Genomic DNA, 26605 nt, shown 5'->3' with positions numbered 1-26605 from the left:
TAGGTATGCAGTAAAGAAGAGCAAGAAATTATCATCAAAGGTTCAAAACAAAGTGAGAAATTATATACTCAATTAATAAGAAAAGGAAATGGGAACTTGCAGCAAGCACAGAATATTCAGGATTATTCAGGACTTGAAAAGGCTATAGAGCACAAAAATAAATTATTGGAATATGATAGAACAGTGTAATTATACATAATTATGTCATTTTAGCAAATTTAAACTTAATCTGTTTCTTATTTAATTTTTTAATTACAGTAGAGCATCGATAAGTGGAACCAATTGGGGACTGGGGTCCTTCCAGTTAATGATTTGTTCCAGTTTCCGACTTTGTACGAAAAAATACATTAACCTGTCCGATGTTCAAATTTTTCTCCGTTGCGTATCGCTTCCTGTTGAATTTTTCTTTGTTGCGTGTCGCTTCGTGTTGAATTTTCGTCGATTTTAAGCCTAACGAAAATTTTTATAATAATCATCAAGGCTATCGTATCGTTAAAAATTATTTCTGCATTTTGTACAAACAAAATAAATATATTAAAGAATATAAAAAACATGAAAATTATACTTTAGAAGTAAATTTAGTATCAAAAACATTCGATTCAGCACGACACAGTCCGACTGAAAATCGTTCCACTTTCTGGCCATTCCACTTACCGACATTCCACTTATCGACGCTCTACTGTATTCTTAATATTGTTACACATATAGATTCATCTCAATAAATTAATTTTTTCATATTTTTTTAATATTAAATTACAATAAAATACATTAATATATCTTTTTTAAATGCAGTAATTTTTAATTATGTCATTTTATTTGGCATTGATTATAACATTCTGATAATATGCATGGAAATTTTTAAATGTTAAAAATATATTTGTGATTTATATATTTAACTTCTATTATTTTTATAATTTTTATTTTTTTAAGAAATATCATAAAAATTAGTTGTAAGTATTTATTGCAAAAAAAGAAAAATTATAGCAAATATAAAAGTAATAAAGAAAGGCAATGAAATGACTACCCAACTTTTAAATATTTTATATTTAAAATAAAATTTTATGTGAAATTAAACCTGTGTGTAATAATCAAAAATCTTTGATCCTAAATGGCTTTGAAAAAATGGAACCAATTTTAAGTTATTGGATATATATCTGGCACAAATATGTTTGTAAGAGTGAGTGTCTTAGTGGTTATATTTTGGCTGTTCTGTGTTCAAATCTTTTTTTAAAATTTCATTTTAATTTTTATTTTTGGAGAAAAGATGCAATACATTTTTTCACTACTGAATTATTTATTTTTGTATTTGCTTACTAATTTACTTATTAAATATTTCTATACCCACAATTAGACTTATTAATAGTTTTAAATGATTATCCATTTTCAAAAAAACTTAAATTTGTCCAAACACACACTGAATAACAATGAACAACTTAAAAGTTTTGGAATGAAGTATTTTTGATTAACTCACTGTCAAAACTGAAAACTATAAGGCATAGGCTTATATCTGAGTTAGGTTTACAAGTCGGTGTAAGTTTAACACAGCTTTGCCATCTCCATCTCCTAACTAAATAGGATGTTTCAATTTCCTTTAATTTGTGGTTTGTATTTATTTATGTTATTGGAAATGCTGCAAAAATATAATAAAAGTACACTGTAAGTCAAATGAGAATGTAATTAAAGTAGAGCATCAATAGAGTAAAAATATACACCAAAACAAATGCGAAAATAAATACTTCAGAGAATACCTTAACATAAAATGATGCCTTGTTTGGAAAAATAAGATGTACTTAAGTAAGCATTATCGTTATCCACTTCTTGTAACAAATAGTTTTATAACATTACTTGGTTATCTTCTGATAAAAGAGTTATATCCTGCTTAAACTCAAAAACTCTGTTTATATTTTATAGAAATCTAAACTTTATATCTGGATTAAATGTTTTTTGGGATTATTCTGCTCCATCTTTTGATTTGAATATAAAATTTTTAAAAACTAATAAAGAACAAATTTTTATATCTTTAAAGACAAGTTTTTAAAAAATAGGTTACAAAAATATTTATAAAATGAAAGAAATGGGTAAATAAAATGCTATTAATTTTCATTTCTATAGCACAGTAGAAACTAATGATTATGTGGGCAAGTATGAGACCAATTAACTTGTATTTTGTTTTCATGCAAATTTTATACATTAATGTAACATATTATATACTGTTGAATGAAGGAGGTTAAATTTGTTTATTTATTCTTTAAACATGCTCTAAATAAATACTTATATAATTTCATTTCATGATGACTTGGATAGTTGTTACATCAAAATTGCATGATAATGTGGATAGCTCTTCTGGATTTGTTTCTTTATTTTGCCTGTTGCCTTGAATTGTTCTATCCAGTGCAGAATGCTGCTGCTAAACAGATACATGATGGAATGCTGTTTTAAGGTTTCATTCATAGTGGTAATAGAATTTGACTCTACCATCCCTCACATAAAAATAGCTTTCTGATAATTGTATATTCACAAGAAACTTTTCAAATGGTGTCTGCAATACTGTTAAGATTTATGCACATTAGTATAAACTAAGATTGCAATTGATGTCAACAACAGACTTGACCACTTATTTCTGTTGATTGCCAAGATCAAAACATATGATTGATGATGCCAGTTGTTACCTTAATTTTGCTGCTCATGTGCATTGGCCTTTACTGTTCGAATTGATGCATGTTTATTTAGGGAACATGCAACAATTCTTTTATTTCGTGTTTTGTAAACCACATACTCTATTGCTCACTTTCTGTTTAAAATTGTTTGAAATGTATGTACTTTCAACATGTCTAAACTCCATGAAATGTAGCTTGCTCTAGGCTCTTTTTTGAGGTTAAAACACATAAGGAGGGCTGGCCATTGAGGCTGCTGGTTAATAAAAGGACCCACCCAACCTACCACCTTGAAAAGGTGCTCACCAAGCTACTAAGTGGGCTCCTGCCTCCTTCCCCTGGGTTACATCTTTCTCCATTGAGGCTAAAGCATTGATATCTTCGGTCTTGGGTAACTTATCCTGTAATAAGTATAGTTTCTACAAGTTGGATGTTGTTGCTCTATACCCCTCGGTTCCTCAGTTTGAGGCTGTTATGCTTGCAAATACTCTTCTCGTCAAGGAGTGCTTTACAGCGCAGCAGGTCTTAGAGATACACGATGCCTTGCTTTTTATTACTGAAAACAATTATTTTCAGTTTAATGGGAAAATATACCTACAGAAACAAGGGGTCCCTATGGGCTCGCTGCTTTCTGCTGTATTGGCGGAGTTAGTCATGAGGCATGTTGAGCAAAGGATCTTCAATTTCCCCCTCACGATAGCATACCCATTGTTATATCTCAGATACATGGATTATATTCTCATAGCTTGGCAGGACACAGAGGAGGATTTCTTCGTCCTCAAAAGTTTACTCACAAAGATTTATTCTACCATCAGCTTTACCTGGGAAAAAGAAAATGAAGGAGCTATTGCGTTTTTAGATCTAAACATCTCCAAATCCCAGGGAGCTATATCATACTCCGTGTTCCATAAATTCAGCTGCATACCCCCTTTAATCCCTGCTACAGCATACCAGCTGCAGCATTACATCAATGCAGCTATCGCCCCTTTAATTAGAAGGGCCTTTCAGTTGTCTTCCAATCAAACCGCTATCAACATTGAACTTAATGCCATTCATTCAGCAGTAAATGCGGCAGGGTACACTAATTCCAGGTATAGGTACTGTACATCTTAAACAAGGTCAAAAGATCGCTTTTTCCCACCACAGCTTTACATGTTCCAAAGGAATGCATGGTAGTCTTTCCCACATTACCATTCTGTGGCCGAGTCACCATTCGTGTTTGCCGTATTTTTAGGCAACATGCGCTTTTTCTACCAGTCTCCCTGCAGCCAAATCTTAAGAGGCTACTGTGCAATGACAGGGATGCTACTTCCGTACTAGAGAGGTCTGGAGTTTACTCTATCCCAATGGAAAATACTACATCCAGTATTCACACCCACTACGTTGATGTGACAACTAGAATGTTGGCTTGTCGTATTTCCGAACACAACTTTCCATCAGGGCAGGCAAGTGTGATACCAAGCTAGCAAGAATGGCATTGCAGCACTTATACACCCTGCTGTGGGACCAGGTGGTGATGCTCAGGCATTGTAATAACAGGAGCATCGTGTTTATTTGGGAGGCTTTTCTTACCGCTGCACTAAATCTGTGCAACACTCCCACGCTTGATTTGCCTGCTTTGTGGGTCAATATATATAACAGATTAAGGCATTCCCTCTAGCTCCACGTCTCAGTATTTTATAGAGCATGCGCTTCGTCACCACACACGTATGTTCAAATTTCTTTACATTCAGTTTCATCGTTGGTCTTGTTCCAAAGTTTTAATGCCATTAGTTCATCTCAAAAAATTTTTTTGGTTTGAAAAAGGATTTAACCATTATTACCTGCCTGACGAAGACAGAAATAGTTTTGTCGAAAGCGCTAGTAAACTGTTTAAATATATTCAATAGAAATTGCAATTATGGAAATTCAGACACTCATAAAACCTTTGTAAGCAGCAAAAACAATTATAAACAAAAATAACCAAAAATGTTTGTAATTAAAAACATGTTTGATTATTTTTAAAGACAATCTTCAGGTAGAATACAAAATTGAACTCAGCAAAAAAAATAGAATATAACAGAAACTTTGGAACATTGAATGTCAGTTTGTTTAAATTAAAAATTAAAACAATATAATAAAAATAAATACAAATAAATAGATACAAATAAATACATAGATAGATGATGAAAAATAAATAAAAATCAAAATACAATATAAATACTGTACCTAAAAATCCACAATGAGTAAATAAATAATAAAATAAATATATACAAAAATTCATAAAGAATATATAATGGTTATATAATAAATGATTTATGTAAATGTGAGCATCCCATAGACATATGGAGATGTTGATTCTGTTATGCTTTATTCAACACTCAGCAGGTCCTCCAACTCAAGGATATTAATGCCCTCTGGCCATCTGATGGGCTTGCTATGAGTTAGATGAGGCATAACCAGGATCAACATCTTCATATGTCTATGGGATGCTCACATTTACGTGGTTAGTTTATTGTATTATTATATATATTCTCTATGGATTTTTATGTATTTATTTGTATTTTTAATCTATTATTTTAATTTAAACAACTGGTATTCTATTTTCCAATGTTTATCCATTATATTCTATTTTTCACTAACAAGGAGACCCTATGGCTTTGGGGAAACGGATTTTGATGGTTTTCGGTGTGGAGGTAGTACACCGTGTGAGTGTACTACCTGTAAAATACTAAAGTGCAATACTCAAATGCAATCGAGAAAAATGAACTCAAAATTTTTTTAGCACTTTATGTATAAGTTATGCGTACTATCGCTTGAGCGCGCTGTGGCGTGAGTGGTAACGCTCCTGACTCGTGCGCTTCATTCTCGGGTTCAATTCTCTTGTATATAATTTTTTTTTATTCATAAATTCTTATAATGTATTTATTTTTTATTATTTATTTATTTTAATTTAATTTCTACTGTTTCAAGCCTAATATTTTTACTTCGAAAACCCACCTTTTTCAAGTTGAGAGAGAACTATTAACACTTATGCCGGGTTTGAACATGGGTCTAGAGTCTTTTTCACTCACTCTTTAACTCTTTGTTGACCAATTTCCACGATCCCTTGTTTACTTTTAGTTTGTAAAACGACCAAGGGCGATACTGGTCAGTCAGGAATATTATTTTAAAAAATTCACCAAAAATCAAATCATCATCATATTTGTATGAAAGAAAATCGTGTACATTTATTAATATCTTTAGTTTTAAATACGACATTTTTCAATATATTTTATTAGAGAAATTAATAAGAAAATATATATATATATCTCAACTGACATTTAAACTTGATAATTTGTAACTTTTTGTCAAAATTAACATTGTCTAGTTATTTTTAGCACTATGCTAGAAAGACATAGAATATTGTTATGTACAGCTCTATATAACAGTTCATTTCTGAATTTCGACACGAATAGACGTATTTGTGCAGTAAAATTTATTTTGAAAAGTTATTTTATAATTACAAAAATGTCATCAAGAGAAGCAAGTTCTTCATGTTGTGATGAAAAAACTGTAGATGATCACTCTTTATACAGTGATGTATCGAAGCAGCGGCTAAAAGATGGAGTAGTGTATTATGAGAGTTTGCTTTTTGAAAATAATTTAATTGCAACAACATCTTCTGATACACTATCTGAAGATGCTATGCTGATAGGCACAGAATTATACAATAATACATTGGATGTGTTGAATGAAAAAACATTTATAATTGATAACGAATTGATTTCTGCTCAAGAAGAGTGTATAGAAGGAAATTTCGAAGCAGTTAAAGATGACTCATCTGATGACTATGTACCTGATGAAAAAAAATATAGAATGAAGGAATATATTTCACTGGAATATAAAATCAAAGTTTTAAAAGTAGCAAAAGCCCACCCTACGTGGAAACTACAAACTTTACAAAAAAATGGATATAGTCATTTGAAAAAAATGGATCATTTAAAATTATGGGAAAAAGATATTGAACGTGGTGGAACTATTTTTGATAAATATCATTTGATTGATTCTTGGACGTATGACCGCTTTGTCGAAGCGAGACAAAATTATAAACAAGTGACCACAAGAAATTTACAGCAATGGGCTTTAGCTGCTGCTAGTCAGTTTCCTGATTTGCAATTTAAAGCGTCAAACCAGTGGGTGGATAAATTCAAATGAAGACACCACATTTGTCAAAGAAAAATTACCAAATTTGTATCACAAAAAGAAGCATGTACCATGGAAGAAATCCTGGCCTCTGCAGAAACGTTTCGTATTCAAACAAAACAATTGATATCAAACTTTGATAGTGACTTCATCATCAATACAGATCAAACAGGTAAATAAAAATTTTAACTATAAATCAAGTACTTTATATTCCATTATTACGTTTAATCAAAGTAAAACATAAGACATCATAATTTTGTTACATTTTCAGGATGTCAATACCAATCAAATTTTAATAGAACATTAACGGAAAAAGGAAGTAAAACAGTGTTTGTAAGAACACAAGACATGAACAAGGTTTCACACACATATACAGCACAATACGGTATAACATTATCCGGAAAATTATTACCATATGTTTATATTTGTTTACAAGAGCCTACAGGTAATTTTGGGCCAAGAATAAAGAGAAATGTGGAAGAATATATAAAAAAATATACAAATGTTACCGTCACATCATCAAAATCAGGAAAACTGACCACTGATCTCTATACTAATTTTCTGACAAAATGTTTGATGCCATATGTTTAGAAGAATAAATTTCTTCTACTCATTGACTCATGGACAGGACAAACAAAAGCAGAATTGTATGATGAAGTATTCCAAGATGATGAAAAAATGCCTACATGCACAATTAAAATTATACCACCAAAATGTACTCCGTTAGTCCAACCATGTGATGTCTATTTTTATAGACAAATAAAAAATTTCATTAAATGATTACAAAATAACGCTGAACTACTGGACAAAAATTATGAAATTCATTCTCGAGAGGATTGCCTGAAAATACATTCGATTATCCATCATCAATTATTAGCACCAATATTTTGCGACATGATAAAATATGCTTGGTATGCCAGTGGACTCTGTGATATAAGAAAGTTTTTTACAAATGTAAATGAAGCGTGTTTCTCATCAGACCGTTTACAAATACCTTGCAATTGTAAAAAAGCAGCATTTATTTCTTGTTCTTGGTGTAGACGGAATTTTTGTTTTGATTGTTTTTACCATAAATATCATTCAGGATCATGTACTGTACCTGACACTGATATGTAATTATATAATATTGCTTCAATAAATTAAAATTATCAAGTTTAAATGTCAGTTGAGAGATATATATATATTTTCTTATTAATTTCTCTAATAAAATATATTGAAAAATGTCGTATTTAAAACTAAAGATATTAATAAATGTACGCGATTTTCTTTCATACAAATATAATGATGATTTGATTTTTGGTGAATTTTTTAAAATAATATTCCTGACTGACCAGTATCGCCCTTGGTCGTTTTACAAACTAAAAGTAAACAAGGGGTCGTGGAAATTGGTCAACAAAGAGTTAAAGAGTGAGTGAAAAAGACTCTAGACCAGTGTTTCCCAACGTGGGGCCCACGCCCCACAGAGGGGCAATTCGATTGTTAAGGGGGGCAATTCGAAAATGCATTTGTCCAGAGTTAAAGTTAACCATATAGCCGCTGTACGCCATATTTATTGTAAATATTGATTTTAGTTAGTTTTAGTTTTCTTTGTTCTTTGTTTCCTATTCCTTCTAGAACTTTCCTTTATAACCCTTTTCCTTTGGGTAGGATTAACAATTCTGGGAACCACTGAGAACAAAGAGATGAACGAGGCCCTTAGGCTGGTGAAAGAGGAGAAAGGACATTCTTTGCCCAGACCTCGAGGTGGACAGACACAAGTTGTGGTGTTTCAGATCGCGTTTGGCAACGACTGGAAAGTGCAAGAGACTTTGATGAAAGGATCGGGTTTTCTCGTGGTTACCATAAAACAGTGTGGCAATTAAGTGCAAGAAAAACTTTAACGAACACGACGAGATCTTCCAAAAGAGTTCAACGTATATGTGGAGGGGACATAAGAATTTTAGAAAGACTTAGGTGGGGCATAGCACAAAAAAGGTTGGGAAACACTGCTCTAGACCCATGTTCAAACCCGGCATAAGTGTTAATAGTTCTCTCTCAACTTGAAAAAGGTGGGTTTTCGAAGTAAAAATATTAGGCTTGAAACAGTAGAAATTAAATTAAAATAAATAAATAATAAAAAATAAATACATTATAAGAATTTATGAATAAAAAAAAAATTATACACGAGAATTGAACCCGAGAACGCAAGCGCACGAGTCAGGAGCGTTACCAGTCACGCCACAGCGCGCTCGAGCGATAGTATGCATAACTTATACATAAAGTGCTAAAAAAACTTTGAGTTCATTTTTCTCGATTGCATTTGAGTATTGCACTTTAGTATTTTACAGGTAGTACACTCACACGGTGTACTACCTCCACACCGAAAACCATCAAAATCCGTTTCCCCAAAGCCGTAGGGTCTCCTTGTAAGTTCAATTTTGTATTCTACGTGAAGATGGTCTTTAAATCTTTAAAAATAACCGAAAACATATGTAATTAAATTGTTTTTGCTGCTTGTAAAGATTTCATGAGTGTCTTAGATTAACTGTAATAATTTTTAAACTAGTTTAGATGTTTAAAACAAGATAATATATGTACCAATTTCAAGTTATATGCTGCTCATAGCTGTATAGGAACTGAATCTCATTTAAATTAATGAATTGATTATTCATAAAATTTGTTCACATAATTAAAAAATTAATTTTAAGATTTAAAATGATTTCTTAATGTGATAATTTAATTTGTATTAATTTGACATTAAATTTTAATCAGTTTAAATCAGGGATGAGCAACACGCGGCCCGCGGGCCACTTGCGGCCTGTTAAACATGTTTATGCGGCCCGCCAAGCATTTCTATAATTGAATTTATTTTATCGACTTCCTCTTATCAATATATTGTTATAAAATTAATTATAATAAAATGGTAGTACATACTAAACTGAAACAATTTTTTGTGACGAGTTACTCACTTGTCGGCGACTTGTTCAAACATGCAATACAAACGCGCCGCGTCTGTGCTTGTTTGTGTTTGCTTCTGTTTGCTTCTGTCACACAATCAGTCAGACTGGTAAGAATCTATCAAACTGGACCAATTTTAGCAATTCTTGTGTTTCTTGAAAGGTGTGAGTGCAATATTATTGTCAAAAAGGTAATATTAGAGGTTTTTTTCATTCAAAATTAAGTTTTCCTACAAATTTTTTTAACTTTCAAATTTTTAATCCATAATAGCATGTCGGAAAAGCAAACAAAAAAACGGAAGGTTGCGGATGAGCACAGGCATTACCAAGAAAAGTGGAAATTTGATTATTTTTTCACTTTCGTCAAAGATAAAGCTGTATGCTTAATATGCTCACAGACTGTGTCGACATTAAAAGAATGTAACATAAAAAGGTATTACAATACAAAACATGAACAACAATATAAAAACTTAACAGGACAACTCCGGATAGATAAGTTTAATCAAATGGAGAAAAACTTGGGAAACCAACATGCTATTTTTAAAAATCAAGCTATTTTATTAAATACGGTAATAAAGGCTAGTTTTGTTGTCAGTCAAATACTGGCAAAAAAAAATGAAACTCTTTGCGGATGGAGAGATGATAAAAGAATGTCTGACTGCTGTTGCAGAAATAGCATTTCCTAATAAAATAAATATTATTTCAAACATTAGTTTATCAAGATTCACCATTGCAAGGAGAATTGAAGACTTGTCCGAGAACATAGCAACAACGCTTCGTGAACGCATTGCAAAATTCGAATATTGTTCTTTGGCACTTGATGAAAGTTGCGATATTAGCGGTACAGCACAACTGGCTATATTTTTACGTGGTATTGACACCAAATTTAATATTACCGAAGAATTGTGTTCACTGACTACAACCGGCAAAGACCTGTACGATGAACTAAAGTCTGTGTTGGAAAATTTTTCAATTTCATTAGAAAAGATTATTGGTATATTGACAGATGGAGCACGAGCAATGTCAAGCATGGAGGTAGGAGTATCGGGAAGGCTATTTCAAGACTTTAAGAAGGTCACAAGAAGGGAAATATTCGTTAACCACTGCATAATTCACCAGGAAAATTTGTGTGCGAAAAGATTGAGTTTGCCAAATGTCACAGTACCAATAATTAAACTAATCAATTTTATAAAGTCGCGCGCGTTAAATCACCATGAATTCAAAGAATTCCTGAAAGGTTTAGAAACTGAATATGGCATCGTGGTTTTTAATACGAAATACGTTGGCATAGTAGAGGTGCAATGCTAAAAAGAGTATACAAGTTAAAAAGCGAAATACAATTGTTGTTGGATATGAAGGGATATGCCTTTCCTCATTTCGGTAATAAAGAATGGATGTGCGATTTTTGGTTTCTTATCGACATGACTCAGCATCTCAATGATCTTAATGTGGAACTTCAAAGCAAAGGACAGTTTATTCACAATTTGTATGATAAAATTCAGGGCTTTGAGTGCAAATTAAAATTGTGGAAACAGCATCTTTTGCAGAATAATGTGTCTCACTTTCCACATTTAGAAAAAGAAAACGTTACTACTTCTCAAAAATACGCACAATGCATAGACATTTTAATCAACGAATTTCAATTACGATTCCAAATGTTCAAAGCTGAGAAGACAGCGGTTTCCATGAAAATGTTTTCCTCGCCATTTAATATCGATGTGGATACAGTTTCCGAAGACTTTCAAATGGAAGTGATTGACATGCAGAATAATACCAATTTAAAAAATGTATTTTTCTCAGTAAACATCGAAAATTTTTATAAATCTTATGTGAGCCCTGAGAAATTTCCACTTTTGACGAAAAATGCAAAGCAAATGATGTCTCTGTTCGGAAGTACGTATGTTTGCGAACAATTATTTTCAACCATGAAATTAATCAAAAATGACCACCGATCAAGACTGAGTGATGCACGATTAGAATGCTGCGTACGTGTAGCTACCTCATCAATTCCGGCTGATATTGATCAGCTTGTATCGAAAAAACAGTGCCAAATTTCTCATTAAAAATTTCAAGTAAATTCGTTTTTCTGTTCTTTTCTTGTTTGTTTTTATTTTGCATTAAAATTTGTATATGAAATCTTCACTTTTTTTAAATTTTATATTTTTTTTATTCTAATGTCTATTATAAATAAAGTTTTGTAAATTATTAATAAGTGTTACTTTATGTGCAGCCCGCCAAAAAATTTTAAAATTTAAATTGGCTCGTTGATTAAAAAGGTTGCTCACCCCTGGTTTAAATCATTAATTACCTGTTATTTATTAAGTAATTTTACATATATTTCAAACTATAACTCAAAATATTTATAAAATAAAAAAATTTTTCATTTTTCATAAAGAAATAAAATATTAAACTGTAAATCTTATTTTCTTTACAGAGAAAAACGAACATTAGTAATTGATGATGAATCAGATTATTATTCTTTGGATTCAAATGCTTGGTTATCACCTGTTGAGAGAAAAGAACTTAAAAAAAAAGAAGAAGAAATATTTGCCAAGAAACATAAATCACGTAATGAAATGAAGATTACATTAGACTTTGCAGGAAGAAAAGTTTATGAAACTGATGACAATGATTTATATAATGAGTTGAAAGATTTTAAATTATCCAAAGGACCAAATAATCAAGAAAAGACTTACGTGAATCCAACAATTTCTGTAATTCCAAAGGTAATAATAGTTATATAGTGAAACCTCCATTAACAGACACTTATGAATAGCAGACACCTCTACTTAACGGACATTTTTACAATCCCTTCAAATAGAACAGCTATTATATTTACTTCTAAATAGCGGATGCTCTCGTCCATAACCAACCTTACAAAAACACGATGTCCCGCCTTCAATACTCCAAAATAATTAATTATGTACGAAATATTTTAAAACAAAAACAAAGAATTAGTTCAAATATTCTTTCAGATAACAAATTTTGACCATAGGTATCAAATAAAGACTGGCTTAAAACAGGAATAGGGGAGGAGGGCGGGTTATAAGAAGTCAAACAATATTCTTTATCTGTTAGAGAAGTTTAATCTGGCTAAGTTGTCAAACACCATTTATCATTATACATCTTAATGTTATTAAACTTGTCTTATTGCTGGAATTAAGCTTAAAACTTAGCATTATAGTTTCTTAAATATATGAGTATGTTCTTTTCAAAACTGTTGCACAAACATATTTAAAGTTGATATATCTATTCCGAATAGTGCTACTGTTGCAGAATGGCATACTTTGAGATGATATTTTTGCAACAAACTTTTTTATAATTTTAAGTTTGGCCTCACTCTTGATCAGTGCTTAGAGGAGATAAAATCAATGTTTGGGGGAAAAACAGCAAGTTTTAGCAGCATATACAGGTGACACAAGTAGTTTGAAGTTATGTTTGACCTTGAGGATGTCTCAAGTACAGAATGTAGGAATTGACTTTAACTGCTGAAAATATTGTAATTTGACAAATGCTGGAGGAATACAAGCAAATGTCTTACAGAATAATTTATGCACCATCAACACATTTCATTCTTCATGATTATCTGCAGTTGAAAAAGTCTGTATTTTCTAGGTGCTTCATAACCTGACTGAGCAGCAACATCCCCAATGAGTGGAGTGGTACCAAATAATGTTCCAGAAATTTGAAAAAGGATAGTTTAATGTTGTTGGCTAGTGTACTGTTGCCTGCGAGGAGATATATGCTGAACTGGAGAATTGTAGTGACAAAACATGACTATAATTTCAACACCTGTTCAAAATTCAAAAACAAACAAAGAAAATAACTCCATACTCATAACTGTCACATAACATGGTCAGTAAGAAAAAGGTTTAGAGTTTTCTGCCAAATGAAATCTAATAAAGAAGACAATCACCCTGGAACTTTGCTCCCCTGCCATTAGGACAATTTCAATGCATTCTTCCTGTTTACAAAAAATATAATTATAATTAAAATTATAATTAAAACATGCCAGGACAGAATTCATACTTTAAATATTAAAATTCACAGAAGCAATCACAAAACCTTGTGTCTTCTTTTAACGTCCTTTTCGCACTCGGGAAACAACTGTCTTTACGGCGGAGTCGACCTTCTTTTGTAGGCTACTCTTCCGCCTCAATATGTAAAACACGGTTAAAAATATCCCCAAGGCTTTCGGCACAATCATTAAATTTAATTTACAAAAAATATAATTATAATTAAAATTATAATTAAAACATGCCAGGACAGAATTCATACTTTAAATATTAAAATTTACAGAAGCAATCACAAAACCTTGTGTCTTCTTTTAACGTCCTTTTCGCACTCGGGAAACAACTGTCTTTACGGCGGAGTCGACCTTCTTTTGTAGGCTACTCTTCCACCTCAATATGTAAAACACGGTTAAAAATATCCCCACAGGCATTCTTCCTGTGTTAGAGGCATTGTGTTGTCTGTTCTTCAACCTGTAATAACAAAGGAAACACATTAATAACTCTGTAACAATTAGAGGTAGGTCAAAAAATTTTTTCAGAAATCAATTCCTTGCGAAATTCTGACCCTAAATGATGTCTCACATGATCCTCTCCCCATTTAAAATTTCAGAGTTACATTTGATATGGCCACCATCAAGATGGCAACCATGTGTGCAACACACATCAATCTGTTTTTTCCTTGGTCTAATGTGTTCTTGATATGAGCAAATTAACTTTGGGTACATTCTACGTAGGCTGTTTTTTTTTTTCCAAGCTCTGATGGTCTGTGAAAAAAAGACAAGTGTAAATAACAAAATGAATTTATTACCAAAAGTTAGGTACAAACATGGTTACTTTTTGACATAATCACTGTGAAGATTGAGACATTTGTCATATCTGTGGACGAGCTTTTCCATCTCCTTGTCATAGAATGTTTCCGCCAATGACTTGATGGGCCCTGACGTTGTTTTGAAGATCGTCATTAGTCTGAAACCTCTGTACTCCAAGCCACTTTTCCTGTTCAGGAAAGAGGTGGAAATCACTCGGCACTATATTGGGGCTATATGCTGGGTGTTTAAACGTGGTGAAGACTTTCACCTTTCAGACTTCCACCCAGCTTGGAACTTTTTAATGTGTGAAGACTTCCACTTCTTTCCTGAACTGAAAATGTGGCTAGCAGGGCAGAGTTTTTAGACTAATGATGATCTTCAAAACAACGTTGTTAAGGCCATCTCAATTCATTGGCATCAACATTCTATGACAAGGGGATGGAAAAGCTCATCCACAGATATGACAAATGCCTCAATCTTCACGGTGATTATGTCAAAAAGTAACCATGTTTGTACCTAACTTTTGGTAATACATTCATTTTGTTACTTACACTTGTCTTTGTTTTATGGACCATCAGAGCTTGAAAAAAAAAATGCCCTCATATATTCTGTAGCAGGGGTGTTAAGTGACTTTCTTTATCACTCTGTATTATTACCAGGAAGGGGACATTATGCTGAACTGAGGAAGAAGGGGAAAATGTTTGATAAATAGCTTTGAAGGATCAAAAAGTGTATTGAAGAAATGGTTCATATTTTTAATATTAAATCAGTGTTAATGTTAATTTAATAAAACATGTTTGCTTTTGAAAGAAAGAAAATTACATGATTCATTTTTTTGCAAAATATGTTTTTAATACAAAAACTAGTTTTCTCTGCACTAAATTTTTAATATTTAAAAAAATATAAGAAATTTATATATATATATATAAATCTAAAATTATCTGTAATATACACAAAATCTTAAATAATTATAAGATTCTGAAAAATTAATATAAATTTTACATTTTATAAATTTTAGTATGAAAATAGTGAGGATGATCAATATTCTAAAAAAGAACTTACGCTTTGGGATGATAACCCATGGTTACGTAAAATGAGAATACAAGATACTGAACTCCAAAAAATGTCAGATGAAGGAATGTGTCTTAGTGTTCAGCAGCCTTGGGCTTCATTTCTAATTTCAGGAATAAAACAGTAAGTTATGGATACAATTATATAATATATATATATATAGTTAGTATATATTTATTTTTTCCTATATATTGTAGTTTTCTATAAAATTACTAAAAACTTATAAACAATGAATTGTATAAAAACTCACTAATATCATGGTAATAAATATTTCTTAAAATCATCCATTTTAATGTAAAACATTTATTTCAGTGATCATTCCATCATTGGAAACACTAAAAGTTTACATTTTCTGGTAATAAAAAAAGAAGCTCTATTTCATTATGTTTTATGATATCAACATTGTTAAATCTTTTTGTTTTCAAAGCACTTTTTTTTTTTTTTAACTAATTGGGATTGTTGTAATGGGGTGGAAGATATTGTTTGCAAGACATCACCAAATTTAATGTAATAAATAAATAAATAAATTTTTATCCTAGGGAATAGAAAATAGTCGTTTAGAGCAGGGGTGGTGAACCTATGGCACGCATGTTGAAAGTGGCATGTAAGAGAAATCATCTGGCACATAATGGATCATATGATTTCTGTCTTTTTCAATCATCCTTTCTGTTTATCACCTGATTATTATTTTTTTAATCAGATTTTTTACATTTATTCAAATTAAAGCATATTCGTTTCTTTAAATATCATTATTCAAAGTCTAATACATTGGCACGCATTAACATCTTTAAAGCTAAGTATGCTTACAATATGGCATGCAGACTCAGAAAGGTTTGCCATCCCTGGTTTAGAGTAAGGTTTAGTGAATGCAATATTGTTGCACTTTTGAAATTTGGTTTTATGGAATATGGCAATGCAATGCTTAGGTGATCTGCAAAGAGGGAATGTCTCCTGGGAAGACTTCCAATGGGAAAGTGGCCCATATTTAGGTGTTAGACAAGTGAAGAAAACTCAGGTTAGGTACCAACCCATGACCAGCTACTAGTGTTTTGTGTTTGGAGATATTGCAAAACCTGTAAATATTCTGATTAATTATTTGATTTTGTAGAATGTATTTCTAGTGTATTTGTCACTGTGAAAGACCATCGAGATTCTTTGGTTTCCAGTGAATGTCAACACATGTGAAAGACCGAATATTTGGTTATATTATTAATGTTACATTAGGTTAGGGTAGGTTTAGGTTATGTTTAGATTAAGTTAGGTAAAAAATGTCCCTGAGAGAAGCAGCTGCAACTAATTCGAGAAGTGGAAGGTAAGGTTATACATGCTGTAATTGCAAGAAGTGTTCCACAACTAAATGCTAGGAACAATATTTTTATTTAACATTCACATCATGGTGAATGTCGACATTTGTCAGTGTAAGTGAGAAATAATGATATTTAGTAAATATTTCGTACATACATGAAACAACTGTGTGAATGCTGACATTCACCGGTGAATCTCGACATTCGCCAGATTTTCACAGTAACATATTCATATTCATATCCTCTTGATTGAAGAAAACAATAAGCATAATTTTTGGTCTATACAAACTTCATGAGCTTTCTTTTTATTGTTGTGATGAATGAAAATTTTTAATGTAATGATTCACCAAATATTTCTATTGATCTGGATTAATTGATCAACACATCAAAAAAATCTTAATTTAGTTTTAGAAATATTTGGTGAATCATTACATTAAAAATTTTCATTCATCACAACAATAAAAAAAAAAAGCTCATGAAGTTTGCATAACACCAGCAGATGTTTTAAACAAATTTTGAAATATTGTAATGTTCTGATTCAGAATAAAACAAAAAGTTAAGTTTAGATTTAGATCCTGATGCAGACCTGTCACTAAGTCAAAAACATTTGTCTGCATTAAAATAAAACTCCTGTTGGTGTTAAAACAAGGTTTTATGGTGTGTTGTGTTAAGGCAATGATTTCAGCTTTAATTAATTAGGATTATATTCATATATCTATGTTTTTAATTCATTTACCTGTACTGTACTATGTTCTTTTAAAGTAATTTTATCTTCTCTGAGATTAGAAGTTATGTAATGAATTTTGCTGAAGTTACATATGTCTAAACAAGATACTCACAGGGAGTAGTCAGGAAAGGCACCTAAGATCTGTTTTATTTTTTGTTCTTTTCCTTCAGTACTTTTCTAATAAGAATTTTATAAAACAAAGTTATTTTGTATGAGTACATTTATTTTAATAATCTTCAAAGTGTGCAACTACAATCTGTACACAATAATATGGCTTCTCAATTTTTTAAGTTGTATGCAAGTGCTATACTATTTAGAATATACCACATTTTATAATAAAAATGACATTTTGCTTGTTTTTTATACACATTTATTCACTGTTAAGAAGATACAGATAATGTAAATAGACAGCATCTTTAAAAAAAAAAAAATGTATTATTTTAGTGAATCAATTAGTTAGTTTATCTAAATAATACATGTTTTTCCCATCTGAGACAAAATTCTGCAGATGCCCTTGAGCTTAAATCTCTCAAAATTGCCTGATAAACAAATGATAGTGTGATTCTTACTTCATCAGTGATTTTTCTACTTTTTATTCTATAATTAGCTCTTATTAAAATAAGCATTCATTATCATTTAGTGAACAAATATGCTGAAGGATTTCCAGCATACTGAGTTTTCTATGGAAGTTCAACCTCCTTTAAAGTGATGAAACTGCTTAAAATTTGTATGTTTATAGCTCCATAAGCATTTAATTGTTTAAAATGTTTCACTATTTATTTTTCCAAGTTTTGGACAAAATTTAGTATACAAGTATGACTTAGAAAGTGATGCTGTTGTATCAGAGAAATGAAATTAATCTAGATTTTTTTCTTTTTATTAGACCTTGTATATATAATATACAATTTCTGATCAAAATGTATAATTCAATTTTGGTATATAGTGTAAGTGAAGATAATTTGAAAATAAATAACTTAGACTTAATAAATAAATTATAATTTTATAATTTCACATACAAGTTTTAATGTGTTTAAATATTATTGATAATACAAGACATGAAGGACGAACATGGTATACTTCACATAGAGGAAGATTATGGATTCATGCAGGTGCAAAAGTTCCAACACAGCAAGAAATATTACAGTTAGAAAATTCGACAAGAATTATTAAAGGAGGTATAAAACCTTTTTTATAATTTTACTTAAGATATTTGTTTAATAATACCTACATACAATATTTTTTGATATATGTTATATTTTTAATTTTAAAATAATAATAATTTGTTTTTAAGAATTCTATTTTAAGAAGTAATATCAATTTTCATAATTCTGTATGGTTAAAAGATATGTACTATACATACTGATATAGTATTTATTTGTTACTATCATATGTTAAAATGTATTTAATACAATCTGAATTATCTAATATAAACAAAATTGGATATACAATGGTGCCTTGTACTTTGAGTTTCAGCAGGCTGTTCAAACTCTGAATTGTTTGAAGTGAAAAATTAATTTTTTCCATTAGAAATAATGGAAACTGATTTAATCCATTTTCAGACCCTAAAACTGTAGCCATGTTGATAAACAGCAAATACACATAATTTAATGTAGAAATAACATAATGAAATGCCCTAAATGATAAGTTAAAACATGAAAACAATAAATAAAATACATAAATAATCTATAATAAAATAAAAATTGCATTTACTGGTTGTACACCACTAAGTTTGGAATCTTAAACATGGTGGACAGATCTATCACATATACTGCTCTCATACTTTGCAATGAGTTTCTTTTTCACTTCAATCATTGATACGAAAACCTTCCTTGTAGGCTTTGTTGTTTCTATATTCTTCTTGGATGCCATGGTTAATAGGTGGAAGATATCTATATAACAAAACACACCAAAAATAAAGTGAAAAAGCATTGAAAACATGCAAGCCTAATGCAAAAGATGCTTTCACAATGAGAGTGAGATATGACTTGGGTGCACAAAAGATGGTGTTTATACAGCAAGTGCAATTTTTCACTGCATGCACAGTATGAATGTAGATGCATTGTTTGAACTCTGGATCAAATTTCTATTGAATTTAGCATTTGAATTCTGAAACATTCAAAGTATGAGGTACCTCTATAAATTAGTTTTTGTTTAAATATTAGTTATAGGAAGATGTAAAAATATTCCAATACATTTATAAATAATTCATTATTTATTTCTGTAGCTAGTTATATTAAATTCCCTGAACAATATCCAACTGGATGTTTGTTAGGATGTGTGGATGTAATTGATTGTTTACCTCAAGAAGAATATCAGTTACAGGTAAAATAAAATTCATGTATACTAAATTCATTAAAATCTCTTACTAAGAATTAAAACAATCAAGTGTAAGAAAATAATGCAAAAACATTCAAATTGAATTTATTTAATATTTTATATAAGTATTACAGGGTGACAATAATTAACCCGTACAAAGTTTGTAGCAATGCTGCACCTGAACTTTTTTACTGTCACCAATTTACATACTATTGTTTAATTCTCCATGATTTCCTGCCCATGTAGATGTACTTTCGATGTAATAAGAGTTAGTTCTTTATTTTTTTAATGGTGTCGAACAAATGTTATGCAATTTTGGAGCTATTCTGGCAAGGAAAGCATCAGTGTGAAATTGTTCGTCTGCTTGGTGTTCCAAAAATGACAGTCTCAGATGCAGTTTGGCGATTCAAGGAGCTTGGCCACAATGGTGACCGTCCCGGACATGGAAGAAAGCGCACTGTCAACACGTCTAGGAACCGCAAGATCATCACAAAGCGAGTTGACTGACATGCGAAGGTCTCCATGAGAAAAATTGCTCGTGAGATCAGAATCAATCGCGAATCAGTGCGGTTAATGGCGAAAAAGGAACTCGTACTCAAGCCCTACAAGTTCCAAAAGGTTCAGCTTCTCATCGATGAAAACAAGTGCGTGAGATTCCAAAGATCCCGTTAACTCAAGCGTCGGGCCGCAGGTCGACAATGGGAGTGCATTCTCTTCACAGATGAAAAACTTTTCTCCGTACAACCATCAAAACGACAGGAAGTGGTCCGCGGGGGCTCTTGGACGCTCAGCCGTCATCGAACATCACAAAATTCAATGTCAGTCATGGTTTGGGGCGAAATTTGTGCGAGAGGCAAGACACCCCTTGTTTTCGTCGATCAAGGGGCCAAATTCAATCAAGATGTGTACCACTGTGACATTCTCGAGGCTGTGGTACTTCTGTGGGCTCAGCAGCATTTTGGCAGTGCGAAATGGACGTTTCAGCAGGACTCGGTGCTGACACACAGGGCGAAGAAGATTCAGGAGTGTGCAAGGCTCATTTTTCCGATTTCATCTCGTCTGCGGAATGGCCACCGTACTCGCCGAATCTGAACCCAATGGACTACAGTGTGTGGTCCATTTTGGAGGCCAGGGCCTATTCTAAGCGCCATGAAAGTTTGGAGTCGCTGAAGCAATCCTTGCGCTGGGAGTGAGACAAACTGTCTCCAGAAGAGTGCGGCCCATCGCTGAGAATTTCAAAACGCATTTGGGGCTCTGCATCAAAGCAAAAGAAGGCCACTTTGAAACTGGCTGAATATCTGATTAATACGTAAAGTATTGTCACTGTTATATGCTGTTGTTTTGCTAATTTTCATTTCTTTAATAAATTTACGATACAAAAAACTTGTACGGGTTAATTATTGTCACCCTGTAATAATTTAAGTAGCTATTTCTAATATATCAAATGTAGTTGAATAATTATTCATAATCTATTCAACTACAACAGACATCTATTTACTGAATTATCAAATTATGAATAATTAATGTTTATTATAATTTGAATAGTTAAATGCATTAAAAACCCAATGTATTGGGTTTTTAATGCATTTAACTATTCAAATTATTCAAATGCATTTAACTATTCAAATTATGTTTACTACAATGCCAAATGTATTTGGCATTGTAGTAAACATGTTATTAAAATCAACAAAACTGTCTATTGGCATTATGGAAAGGTTTACTTATGCAAGTACTTTCAACAGTATATAAGTGTTTTTTTCAGGACACTTATATACTGTTGAAAGAACTTGCATAAATAAACTGTTATGAACTGTTGAAAGTACTTTTCAGGCAATATTATCATTCCCAGAGAACAAAATGTTGGTAACATTCATAAAAAAAATCAGTTATGTCATTGGAATAATGTCTATGGTGTGGTTTCAAACTGTTATAACATTATGTGACGACCGGCAAAAACCGGCCGGTCCGATTTTAAAATTTTATTGTTCAAACCCCTCGGGAGATAGCGATCAAGATTCAAAGGATGTGCAGTCTTCCGCTGGCAAACTCACTTCCCTCCTCCCCGGATCTAACCTCTGAGTCAAGGAACTCGACTCATCCCCTACCGTCATCGCAGCGGACGAGACCGGGAGTATAAATAGGGGGGAGATATCTAAGAACGGGGTCGGTCGCTGAAGGTCCGCACAAGACACCCGACCCGTAGGATCCGTCCCGAGAAGCGAGGGCCGAGACACGAAGTCACTGAAGCCCGTCGACGACGAGCCGCCCGACTGATCCTCCTGCTTACCTCCACGACCGGAGAATTGAGACGATTAATCCTACGATTACAGCTAATCCTACGACTAATCCTAGGAAGAGGTATGATCCCCCCTAAATTTGTAAACTCTCTCTCTCGCGGTTAGGAACGGAACGCGTTAGATCTTTTGTATCTGTTTACCGTCTAAATAAATCTTATATGTGTTGTCCTGTTACTGCGGTTATTGCCGTTTTCTTATCGACGAACCCCCACACTTCCTCCACTCGACCTGACAATTAATTACCGATCAAAGTGACCATATTCTATTCCCCCGACATCTGGTCAACTCAATCTGCCTTAAATTCAGAGATAGAAGCCATAAAACAAAGAGGGACTAATTCATTTATTACGATACAGTTATTACAATCTCTTCTAAACGGGGCCTTAACCATAATATATATCCACCAACTCCCGGAAGGTTATGCAATGTTCGAACCTATACATCCGATTTCGCTATTTAAATATTATCCAGGGTAGTCAATTGCGGTAGCCCTAACTGTCAATTTAAGCATCTTTGCAAGCCGAGACTAAACATCCAAGTATCCCGCTATCTAAGGACAGGCAGTCCTATATGCTAGGGCAACGTCACAACTTAACTATGTGTAAGACCACTTACTTCCCTATGTGCTCATTAGACTGCCCCATACAATGAGAGCTGCAGAAAAACTGAATATTTACTATTTAGTAGCAAGGAAACCAAGGTCAAAGCCAAAGCAAAAGTTTGCAATAATTGTTAATCTCATTGAGGGTTCCTCCATAACCCCACTAACCCAAACAATTATCCATATATGTATATTTTTAGCACTTCTCGTATTCTTAGTTTATATCTTTCTAATTAACAATATTAAAGATTCGTATATTCATAGGAATATCGGAAATTGTATTCGATTATTAAGTTTTACCTTTAGAAGTTTTGAATATTAGCGTTTAGAGAGAAATGTTTATATTTTGTTATCTCAATAATTAGCTATCTTTCTCTGAGAGAGAGTAATATCCCGATTTATGTATGTGTTTACATACCTCTATCCTCTATGCCAATGAACTTTAATCCAATTACTTTCTATGTTAATACGTTTTTGAATATCAAGACAGTAACTTTTTCCAATCCCGCCGGAAGAATATAGCCTCCCACGACGCTATCACAGCTCGATCGTAGATTGAATTTCCGACGTTTGCCTCAATGCATTCAACAAGAATAATACCTGCATCCTACTTCTCATCGCCGGACATTACAAACTTCCATGAAACCCATTCGCCGAGCACCGAAGTAATCTGCGACCATCAAAAATCCAACCGAGTAACTTCGTCCAATGGACCAACTTCTTACCAAGAACAAAGGAAATCTAACAACCACGTGTTTCCTCAAATTACGAACTTCCACTCTCACACCCAATCCAACCAACCAATCAACTGATTGACAACCGATCAACAAGTTAGATCGAACGTACTGTAACCAGTCCACTTAGCCATCGAATTTATCGTATTGTTTTAATATTGTTTCTTAATAAATACAATTGTAACGCGTCTCAAATAACCTAGCTATATTTATTTATAGCAGTGTGTAATGACAAATGAGAGAGAGTAACACTCCCTGTACACCCCAATATAAAATTAAAATCAAACTAGTCCCGTTTAGGACCAAGTTTGATTTAGAAAGTCCGATGCAATGTGACGACCGGCAAAAACTGGCCGGTCCGATTTTAAAATTTTATTGTTCAAACCCCTCGGGAGATAGCGATCAAGATTCAAAGGATGTGCAGTCTTCCGCCGGCAAACTCACTTCCCTCCCCCCCGGATCTAACCTGTGAGTCAAGGAACTCGACTTATCATCTACCGTCATCGCAGCGGACGAGACCGGGAGTATAAATAGGGGGGAGATATCTAAGAACGGGGTCGGTCGCTGAAGGTCCGCACAAGACACCCAACCCATAGGATCCGTCCCGAGAAGCGAGGGCCAAGACACGAAGTCACCGAAGCCCGCCAACGACGAGCCGCCCGACCGCTCCTCCTGCTTACCTCCACTACCGGAGAATTGAGACGATTAATCCTACGATTACGGCTAATCCTACGACTAATCCTAGGAAGAGGTATGATCCCCCCTAAATTTGTAAACTCTCTCTCTCACGGTTAGGAACGGAACGCGTTAGATCTTTTGTATCTGTTTACCGTCTAAATAAATCTTATATGTGTTGTCCTGTTACTGCGGTTATTGCCGTTTTCTTATCGACGAACCCCCACACTTCCTCCACTCGACCTGACAATTAATTACCGATCCCGATAAAACGGGATATTCCGATAAATTTAGCCATCCTTGACAGTGGGGAGGGTCTTGCCGACCTGTGCGCCACCAAAAAGGGGTCACGACTCCGTCCTACCCCCGGCGTTCCCACAATTATAAGGAAACATGATAGAAATATGAGATAGGTACTAAATTGAAGAGCAACTAAATTTTTTTATATACTATTGTAGGTGGGAGGGCATGGTGCACATAGCCAGCCAAGGTCTTGTACCAAGTTAAGTGTCTCAGTCAATCATACAGAGAAATATGCAATGTATTGTTTGGCTGGCCAAATTGAACCTGTGACTCTAGTTTGACAGGAATACTATCATATATTTAATGAAGAACTGTCATGTGAAAATACATTCACCATTAGGATAAACAACTGGAAGAAATGGGAACTCAAAACCAGTTTTGAGTTTTAATGTTGCCAAGAGGCAAGAAGATAGCCATAAAACTAATGATTAATGAAGAACAACTGATCTTTCTTAACCAATGCTGTCTTAATGGGGTAGTACCTATGATTGTATATAGAATTTGTCTTTCAGCAGATTGCATGTCTCTCAAGAAGTTTGTCATCCATGTGCCTAACCATCTTATTAAGGTGAAAAAAATCATGAGAAGTACAGTATGGGAACTTTCCTCCAATAAAATCTCATATTAAGATTTATATATGCTTGACACCTTATTTTTAGTTGAACAGATTATGACTAAAAAAAAAACCTTTTTTTTTTCTTCTTCAGAGAACAGCTTAAATGTTTTGATGTTTTTTGATATTATTTATGATTTCTTCTAATAAAAATTCTTCATTCTATGTTCAGTCTGAAGATGGATATAGACAATATCTGAAAACATTTATCAAAATACTTGGTTAATATTACCTTTTTTGAAATATACATTAAATTGAAAAAAAGTGTTATATGAAAGTTTATTATTTTGAAGTAGAATTTTGAACCACAGAAATTAAGCTATTCTCTTCTCCTTGTGATTAGGACAGGTGGGTAACTTTAGATTTTCAAATGGACCCCAATTTTGTATTTTTGGATTCTCTGTTGAAAAATAACATTTTATTCTGGACAACTTTTCTGATTAATGTTAATGTAAAAAGTTTTAGTAGCTTAATTTCTGTGGTTCAAAATTCCTCTCCAAAATAATAAACTTTTATATAACATTATTTTTCAATTAATGTATAGTTCAGGAGATATTTGCAACTGATGTTTATAAATGGACCACTTTGTAAACAAAATAAAATGTAGTTTTTGATTTTTGTATGTTATATCTATTTATATTTATTGCTTCTAATATGTATATAAAAAATTTTATTATACTGGAATATGAGATCATTTTTAAAAATATTTTATGTATTTATTTATAGTATCCAAATGGAGAATCAGGTTCACCATATGTTCTTATTTGTGAGAATCCACAAGAGTTAATAATTAAATTTCCAATGAAGGGAAAATTAAAAATATGTAAGTAGACAATTTTTATTTATATTTTTTTTTTTAAGAATTGGACTACATATATATATATATATATTTTTTTTTTTTTTTCATAACTTAGTTAAATTGGATAAGAAGCTTCATCAAGCTGCAAAAAAGACTACTCAGAAAGTCAAAGAATTAAGTTGAATTTATTTGTATTCATAAAAATAACTGTGATTTTTATGATTGAAGTGAGTTTTTGTAGTACAAAATTGTAAAAAAAGTAGTAATTTAAAAAAATCATTTACTTGAAAACCATGTATAAAATAAACTTTGTAAATTCAATTCAGTTTTTGGTACAGTTTGTTTTAATATGAAATTAAAAGAAACTTATTGAATAGGAGGAGGAACTTATATCTTGGACATATGTATTCATTAAATTTTGAATATAAATTAATTAAAGAAAAATTTCTTTAATTTAAATAAAAATTAAAGAAAGATAAATAAACAATGTATATTATTACATTTAAATTGCTATTAAACAGAACATTATTAATGCAATAGACATAACTGTTCTTACATATTTCTGTAGAATTATACAACATATAAGTAT

The 26605-nt window shown here is 32.4% G+C and overlaps 1 protein-coding gene across 1 annotated transcript; it reads left to right on the top strand.

The window, feature by feature from the left end:
- Positions 1-9: 9 nt before the first annotated feature.
- On the top strand, positions 10-26341 carry LOC136974558 (activating signal cointegrator 1-like; the record flags this gene model as incomplete). The annotated part of the gene is made up of 7 exons (XM_067269475.1): positions 10-185; positions 12189-12480; positions 15595-15770; positions 18732-18853; positions 19903-20000; positions 25944-26040; positions 26132-26341. Coding segments are annotated over 7 exons (1029 nt in total), but the record flags the coding sequence as incomplete, so codon positions are not given.
- Positions 26342-26605: the final 264 nt, after the last annotated feature.

The sequence above is a fragment of the Centruroides vittatus genome, unplaced genomic scaffold (genome assembly GCF_030686945.1).
Source record: "Centruroides vittatus isolate TY-2023 unplaced genomic scaffold, ASM3068694v2 contig_350, whole genome shotgun sequence".
In the NCBI taxonomy this organism is placed as follows: domain Eukaryota; kingdom Metazoa; phylum Arthropoda; class Arachnida; order Scorpiones; family Buthidae; genus Centruroides; species Centruroides vittatus.
Note: the sequence above shows the minus strand (reverse complement) of the source record. Positions and strands in the feature narration are given on the sequence as shown.